The 8,922-nt window shown below is 37.0% G+C and overlaps 1 protein-coding gene across 2 annotated transcripts; it reads left to right on the top strand.

Annotated features, from left to right (window-relative positions):
* Nucleotides 1–1,034: 1,034 nt before the first annotated feature.
* Nucleotides 1,035–4,331, top strand: LOC120080307 (transcription termination factor MTERF4, chloroplastic). 2 transcript variants are annotated; one of them, XM_039034943.1, is made up of 3 exons: nucleotides 1,035–1,554; nucleotides 1,845–1,930; nucleotides 2,601–4,331. In XM_039034943.1, exon 3 carries the CDS (start codon nucleotides 2,632–2,634, stop codon nucleotides 4,201–4,203), a length of 1,572 nt encoding a protein of 523 aa, XP_038890871.1. In that variant the 5' UTR covers nucleotides 1,035–1,554; nucleotides 1,845–1,930; nucleotides 2,601–2,631; the 3' UTR covers nucleotides 4,204–4,331. The 2 variants fall into 2 exon arrangements, with proteins under 2 accessions (XP_038890871.1, XP_038890870.1); XM_039034942.1 differs by lacking the exon at nucleotides 1,845–1,930 and having other exon boundaries at nucleotides 1,036–1,554.
* The last annotated feature ends 4,591 nt before the right edge of the window (nucleotides 4,332–8,922 follow it).

Genomic DNA, 8,922 nt, shown 5'->3' with positions numbered 1-8,922 from the left:
ACGAGATATTTGACTTGGTCAATTTTACGGGAAATTCTGGTACACGTTGTTTTGAGTTTGTAATTTCTTGTGAACAAATTGAATCATTATGTGATTTTCTCCCTAAAATTGAATAGTCAACTTTATGAAAAATGATTCCTAGAAAGTTTAGGTATTGAAAGATTGTATTATGTGATTTTCCCGAATATTAACAAAGTTAACTTTACAAGAAATCATTCTTAGAAAATTTAGGTGTAAGAAAGTGGCTTGGGATAAATAAACATTGTATTATGTGATTTTTTCCATAATGTTGACAAAGTCAACTTTACGAGCAATCATTCCTGGAAAGTTTAGGTGCTGTAGTGACTTGGATACATTATATTATGTGAATTTTCCTGTAATGTTGACCAAGTCAACTTTACAAGAAATCTTAGTAAGTCAAGTTTGTCTCATAAAGTTGACTTCATGGGAAACATCACATAATATCATGATTTTTTTTCAAGTTTATACATGTTCCAGTAAACGTCATTGAGAATTTTCTCTCCTACTTTTTCTTTAAAACTTTGACAAAGGAGTAAGAATTTGGTTGATTATTATTTTAGAAAAGTAAATTTTTGGTTCGAAATTGCAAACTTTATGGAAAAAATAGTTTTTAAATTGGCTTACCATACAAGGACAAAAGCTAAAAAATAACATACTTGTGTCTTTTGGAATTCTCAAAAAGGAAATAAATTATTCCTCAAAAGTTGAGACCATTAAAAAAAATTGTTCATATGAAATTAGGACCCTCAAGTATAGCTTTTCCGATAAAAACAAAATATAAAACTCAAGTTTGAGGTTTCTAACTTAAATTATGTGTCTGAAAAGTTGAGTCAGGTAATCTAGGTAAATTCATATTGAAGGCAATTGAATATATCATTTATTGTGAGACAAAATGATAAATGGTAGTCGTGAGGCCATCCGGTTAAAATTTGACAAAGTGGAAAAGAGGTAAAAAAAATGTAAATTTTATAAAAAGAGTTTGGTGTTGGAAAGGAAAACTTAAAAAGTCAAAAATAGCAATTTTCCCGTAACTTTGGCAGCCTTTCGATTCCTGTTCAATGTTGAAGGTTGTGAACTCCTCATGCTTCCGGATTCGCCTCCACTACCTGGCTCCCAGTGTCCGGCCGACGTCCGAGTCCGAATCGCCTCTGGTTAAGGTTATTGGTACGCACAGAGGGTTGCGCCGGAGAAGCACGAAATTGAGTAGTCGGGCGGTTTTCTGCTCCGATGCCGGTGATCGGTCGGAGCGGTCTTGAAATTGAGGCAAGGCTGCAGAGGCCGGCTCGGTTTTAACAGTTATTCGGACCGGGCCGACCGACCCAAATTGGCGTTCGATTTTAGGGTTCTCTGTCTAGGAACGGACATCGGTTCCCTCTTACTCTGTCACTCGCAGTCCCACTCACCCTCACCCACCGTCGCTAAGCTGCCGACTACCGTTAACGTCGGCCACTCAGCCACCATCGCTGTGGTCTCCTTCCGCTGTTGCTCCTTGGTATCTTCTGGATCTTTGCCTTCTGCACGTTTGTTTAGTAGGTAATAATCTTCACTTACGTTTGCTTTAAACTGAATTATTCAATCGACTCGATAATGTATTTTCTGTGGGAATGTTGGCTGGCTCATCTTTTTATTGAACTGATTGTTGAACTGGGTTTGTTGCTGTTAGTTTGAACTTGGTCTCGTGTATACACTTAATGTTATTGTTATTATTGCTGTTATTTTAAGCTATTATTGTTGAACTGGGTTTGCTGTTGTTGCGGTCATTTTGAAGTGGGTATTGTTGGCTGGCCTGATTCATCTTTGTAATAAGCCATATATACATATAGATTCATGTGGAGATTAAAGGGAGTTCGAAATTCTTCCAGAAGAGAAGCATAAACAAAGGTTCACAAAAGCAGCAACAATTTCAAAGGTCTCTCTCCATATCGCTATCATGAACCACTTATGAAAATTATTGCCTTAGTTTGGAAAATGAAGGAAAGAAAGATAATTGGATTCTTAGTAGTCATTTTCTAACTTATGCAATAAAGAAAGATAATTGGATTCTTAGTAGTCATTTTCTAACTTATGCAATAAAGTAATTTGGAACCGAATCATACACAAAAGTAATGAAAAAACAAATGTGAGTATAGAATATTGAGTTGGCACGTTTAGTCTGTGGAAGGACATAGCCAAACCTGGGGGAACGGTAGTTTCTAAGTGTGAAGTGGGCACAAGGTGCCTTTTTTGGAGTGAAATGGATTTCTGATCAATCCCTCAAACCCTTATTTGCTGATATATTTCAAATTTTGATGGCCAAAGACAAGTCAGTACAAGAGTTGTGGAAAGGAAAATCTCCTGATTGTTTTTGTTAACTATTGAAATTAATTGAGAGTGGATATGAACTATCAATAAATGGACTAGAAGGTGACCTAAATCGAATTTGCAGTGAATATTAATATCATACACATATCTTGTAATAGGTGTAGAGTGAAGTCGTCTTGTGCGATATTCTTGGAAATATATACTTTGTTCTTTGAGATTTTTTTTTATTGTTATTTTTTCATTAAAAAAAAAAAATAACATGTATGCAACTTTTGCAGGTCAACTATTAGTGTAAAACTTTGAGGGACGATGATCAGAGGCCATGCCGGTGTTTTAAAACCTAGTTTTTCCTTCATGATATTTGAGATGCCTACTCTTGAATGTCATAAGTTCAAAATTACTGCCCCATCAACATTTCAAATGCCTTCTAACTATGAGAAAAGGAGGGGTTTGATTACAAAGCTACAATATTCTCATGGTGATAGGAGAACAGTCTTTAAATCTCTGCATTCAACTATTTCATCAAAGCCTTACAACGCTCAAGTGGGTAGAAAAGAAGATAAAGCTTCATCACTATATAGTCGCCCTAGTTTAGTCGAGATGAAGAACGTGAGGCTTGAAAACCGTTCAAAGGTTTACGAGTTCTTGCGTGGAATTGGTGTTGTTCCTGATGAACTTGATGGACTGGAGCTTCCTGTAACAGTCGATGTTATGAAGGAACGTGTTGATTTTCTTCTCAAATTGGGACTTACAATCGAAGACATAAATAACTACCCTCTTGTCCTTGGGTGCAGTGTTAAGAAAAATATGATACCAGTACTTGATTACCTTGGTAAATTAGGCGTTAGGAAATCTACTTTCACTGAGTTCTTAAAACGGTATCCGCAAGTCCTCCATTCCAGCGTTGTTGTTGACCTTGCTCCAGTTGTCAAGTATCTACAAGGCATGGATATCAAGCCAAATGATATCCCTCGCATTCTCGAGAGATATCCAGAAGTATTGGGGTTTAAGCTTGAGGGAACCATGAGTACTTCAGTGGCATACTTGGTAGGAATTGGAGTTGCAAGAAGGGAAATTGGAGGTGTTTTGACCAAATATCCTGAAATTTTGGGAATGAGGGTTGCTCGAGTAATCAAGCCTTTTGTTGAGTATCTTGAAAGTTTGGGCATTCCAAGATTAGCAGTGGCTAGGTTAATAGAGAAACGACCTCACATTCTGGGGTTTGGATTGGAAAAAAACGTCAAACCCAATATCCAATTGCTCTTGGAGTTCAATGTAAGAGAAGCATACCTTTCTTCGATAGTGGCACAGTATGCTGAGATCATAGGAATGGACCTGGAAGGTAAGCTTCAAACTCAGAGAAATTTACTAAAATCATTAATTGAATTGGACGACGATAATTTTGGTGCTATCATTGAAAAGATGCCGCAAATCGTTAGCCTCAGCAGTTCAGCTGTGATAAACCATGTAGATTTCTTAAAAACTTGTGGGTTTTCCTTGCTTCAAGTAAAGAACATGGTTATAGGTTGCCCCCAGTTGCTTGCTTTGAATATTGACATAATGAAACACAGCTTTGAGTTTTTCCATATGGATATGGGAAGGCCCTTAGAAGACTTGGTCGCTTTTCCTGCATTCTTTACTTATGGTTTAGAGTCCACAATAAAGCCCAGACATAGGAAAGTTGTACAGAAGGGAATCAGTTGTTCACTTTCATGGCTCCTCAATTGTTCTGATGAAAAGTTTGTGGAAAGGATGAGCTATGATACTATAGATATGGAGGAGATGGAGACCATACCAACATTCGATATGAATTCTCTTATACAACCTCAAAACAATGAGTCGGATTCTGAGTATGAAGAGGATAGTGAGGAGGAGACTTAACAGGCTGCTTCCTTGGCTGGAAGGGTAATGGCTATTTTGAAAACTTATGGGTATCATCATTAGAGCATGTAACACTTTGAGAAAGGTAGTTCCTCCTGTTTTATTCTACCATATTAAATTTGACCATAGCTCCCTCTCTCTCTCTCATTCTAATTAATACGTCCGTATGATTATTAATATATCTGTGAAATTCAGTTTATTTTAGAAATATAAACTAAGTTATTTAACAATAAATTGAATTATAATTTAGGTAGAAATGAGAGGAATAGAAATATTAATCTCCTCTTTCTCTTATTCAATATATGCAGATTAGGTCTTCTTATATAGGAGAAAGATCTTTTACAAAATAGAAAGAATAAAGACAATAAAGGAAAAAAATAAACATAAAGACAATAAAGAAAAAAATATTAATATACAAATATAGAAATTCCAACATATCCCCTCAAGGAGGTTTGAAGATGTCTTCCATAGCCAGCTTGTCAATCAATCAGTCAAATTGTTTCTTTGGAAGGCCTTTAGTTAACACATCAGCAATTTGCTCTAATGTAGGAAGATAAGGAATACATATTGTTCTTGCTTCAATTTTTTCTTTAATAAAATTCTTATCAATCTCAATATGTTTTGTTCTATCGTGTAGAACTGGATTATGGGCAATAGAAGTTGTAGTTTTATTGTCACAATAAATCTGTATAGACATAGTCAAGGAAATCTTCAACTCTTCAAGTATCCTTTTGATCCATATGCTCTCACAAATTCCATGAGCCAAGGCTCTAAACTCTGCTTCAACACTACTTTTGGCCACCACGTTTTGTTTTTTACTCCTCCAAGTAATCAAATTTCCTCCAACGAAGGTGACGAAAATCAAACATAAGGATTTCCATGAGCAGTGGAAAGATTGTTCCAAATTCTATTCGAATTGAACATTAACAATTACAGTCTAAAAACGAAAACTAGCAGGTCATGTACAAAAAGAAATTATAGCATGCAAAACGATGATATCAAGGGATAGAGTATGCATACCTTTGAAGAAACATTCTTCACGAATCCCTCGATCAGTCTACAAGCGTCCAAGAATAGCAATGCTCGAATGCAACGACCGGAACAACACGATCACCAGCACAAATACAATGAACACGGCCTCCACGAAACCAATCGAATCTAACTCGATTCACGAAGTGAGTGAGGACACCACCATAATGGTTACCTTGGTATTCTCGGTGTGAGAATCCAGGAGTTGTGGGTTCTGTATAGTCTTGGTTTGAGGAAGTGACTGAAGGACAATGATCGTGTAGACGATCGTACAAGTGGGAGATAGGAAGTTGTCTATCGTATAGTCGACGTGCTCGATCGTTTAGTAAATGGCAGCCTATCGTATAGACTTAGCCACTCGATCGTTTAGCTACGATCAACTGATGAACTATCGTATAGTCAAAGCTCCACGATCGTTTAGTCTCTGTCAGCTATCGTTTAGTGAAACTCTTTCACTTGATAGCTTAATTCGTGAGTTTTTTCCGAATGAAGTAACTTTCTAATTTTAGGAAAACATTTTTCCTTTTATCTCATAGTTACCATAAAACCATCAATAACCTCCCACTCAACTGGTTATTAGAGAAAAAGAAATTAATTATCATATAATTAATATATTATAAATAAATATAAAAACTAACTTACTATATTATATTTATAACATATAGTTTTAATATTTCATCTCATGAAACATACAAACCATAGTTTTTTTTCCTATTTTATGGTATTTAATGTAAATCATATTTACATTAATCCTCCACTTGATGTATCTCATACATCACACCAATTATATCATATATAATTGAATTTTCTCTTGTTAATTTGAACACTTCAAACTAACCTCAATAACTGATTCTCAACTTGAATCCATTGAGCTATAAGGGGGCCTTATGGACCTGTAGCTTGAAGCTTCAACAATACGCGAATAATTAACTAAACTCTTTAGTCATGGGATCCGCCATCTGTTAACTGTCGGACACTCCACTAAAGATCGACAGTTGCACTCTCCTCACTACAGATATATTTATGTGTCCATATCAACCAATCAATAGTACGATAACCATTCACAGATCGCTCGTAAGTACAACTTGGCCGATTTGCCGTTTTGCCCCTGTAGTTACATCTAACTCCTTAAGTACCACTGATTCTTCTAATGAACAATAAGTCATAGTCCTACTATGACTGGGTCCTTTCTTCCGAAGAGAGGATGTGGCCACTATGTTCAAGACCCGGAATCAACTTTTAAGAGAGCAATCTATCTACTTACCCCTACTTCGGGGAAGGAGTGAATTTCATCTTGTGTAATTGAGTTCCCAACTCTCCAATTAGACAAATCCCCAAAAAGGTAGACTTGTTGAGTTGACAATCTGGCCACTCTCACCCATACTAATCAAAGGACCGCCCTCATATGCACGAGTTCCCAACACACTCAGAATTAAGGTCATGTCACCTATAGTCATTTAAGTGAGATGTAAGTCTCAAGTATCAAGGGCGTTATATAAAGAGACTAATCATTTTGTGGTCCGGTCTTATACAAACTCTTTGTATATGACACCCCTGCTCGCATGTCTCCACGTGAATGGTCAGGAGACCATCGGTAGTAGTTCACAACACTTGTAAACTTCTACAAAGCAGGCTGTATCCATAGTGTCACCAGGATAAGGTATCCTTCCTATATCTCTCCTACAGACTTTTTAGGTTATTACTTAAGGCATGATCCACTTGTATATCTCATATACATGCTTAAGTTTACATACAATAACCACAGATCTTTGTTTATTAGATATGAGTAAATGCAAATAAAAATAACTCTTATTTTATTAATAATAATGTGTATAATGTTTACAAACTACGAGACTCCGGGAGAATTAAGACACCAATTTCAACAATCTCCCACTTGTCCTAATGTCTCAAGAGACTAATGTATAATACATGAAAAAACAAGTACAATATACAATAAATTAGGGCATACTCTATACCCCAGTATCATCTCCCACTTGCCTTAGACAAGATGTCGCATGTTTCGTAGATCCAGACTCTCCAGATGACCCTCGAACACTTTAGTCGGAGAGCCTTTTTAAACGGATCAGCAACATTGTGATCCAATGCGATCTTCGTGACTATCACATCACCGAGATGCACAATTTTCCTGATCAAATGATATTTCCATTCTATATGCTTACCTCTGTGATGACTTCGAGGTTCCTTTGAATTTGCCACAGTCCGACTATTATCACAATAGAGAGTGATCGATAAAGACATATTTGGAATGACTTCTAAATCTGTAAGGAATTTCCTCAACCAAACAACCTCCTTAGAAGCTTCACAAGCGACTATGTATTCGGTTTCTATAGCGGAGTCTGCGATGCATCCTTGCTTGGAATCCTGCATCCTGTACCTGATCAACATTTGATCAATGTACGATGCCTGAGCCATGTAGATAATCTCCTCAAGATTACCATTAAGAAAAGCAGTCTTGACGTCCATTTGCCATATCTCATAATCATAAAATGTGGCTATGGACAGAAGTATCCTGTTAGATTTCAACATGACAACAAGTGAGAAAGTTTCCTCATAGTCCACTCCCTCGACTTAGGTATAACCCTTTGCCACGAGTCTAGCCTTAAAGGTCTGCACCTTTCCATCTACACCTCATTTTCACTTGTAGATCCACTTACACCTTATAGGTTTTTCTCCATCAGGCTGATCCACAAGTTCCCAGACATTATTGAAGTACATAGACTTCATTTCCTGTTTCATGACTTTAATCCACTCATCTTTGTCAACATCCTTCATTGCTTGCTTATGAGACAATGGATCCTCGACCCCATCATCAGAAATGATGTTCTGGACTTCAATCAAACCCATGTAGCATTCCAGTGGGTTCATAACCCTCCCACTACGCCGATGCAGTCTCAACTCATGAGATGGTTGACTAGATGAACCGACATGAACAATTCTTGTTGATTTATCAGTCTGTTCAACAACTCTTGTTGAACCCTCAGTAGTCTCACTAGAAAACTCATGTAAAACAAACTTGCTTCGTGGTTTATGATCCCTAATGTGGTTTTCTTCCAAGAAGATAACATTTGTCGACAAAAACACTTTGTTCTCACTCGGATTATAGAAGTATCCACCTCTCGTTTCCCTAGGGTAGCTTACAAAGAGGCAAACTTTCGAATGCGGTTCCAACTTCTTCGGGTTAGTCATAAGTATGTGAGTCGGACATCCCCAAAACTTGAAGTGGCGTAAACTACCTTTACGACCTCTCCATAGCTGAAAAGGTGTTTCAAAAACACTTTTCGAGGGAACATTGTTCAAAATGTAACATGCAGTCTCCACTGCAAATCCCCAAAACAAGTCTAGAAGATGAGCATAACTCATCATAGATCAAACCATGTCCAACAGGGTTCTATTTCTCCTTTCTGATACACCATTCTGCTGAGGTGTACCTAAGGTTGAGAGTTGAGACGTAATTCCATGTTCTATCATATAGTTCTAGAATTCGAGGTCCATATACTCTCCACCGCGATCAGATCGTAGTGTTTTTATCTTCTTACCTAACAAGTTTTCAACTTTAGCCTTATACTCATTGAACTTGTCAAGAACTTCAGACTTATGTTGCATTAGATATAGATACCCGTACCTTGAATAATCATTTATGAAATAGATGAAATATTCATACCCATTTCG

Source organism: Benincasa hispida, chromosome 6 (assembly GCF_009727055.1).
Source record: "Benincasa hispida cultivar B227 chromosome 6, ASM972705v1, whole genome shotgun sequence".
In the NCBI taxonomy this organism is placed as follows: Eukaryota; Viridiplantae; Streptophyta; class Magnoliopsida; order Cucurbitales; family Cucurbitaceae; genus Benincasa; species Benincasa hispida.
Note: the sequence above shows the minus strand (reverse complement) of the source record. Positions and strands in the feature narration are given on the sequence as shown.

What these genes read in the sequence shown, in the direction of transcription:
- LOC120080307 (XM_039034943.1), top strand. Translation starts at nt 2,632, where the DNA reads ATGATCAGAGGCCATGCCGGTGTTTTAAAACCTAGTTTTTCCTTCATG.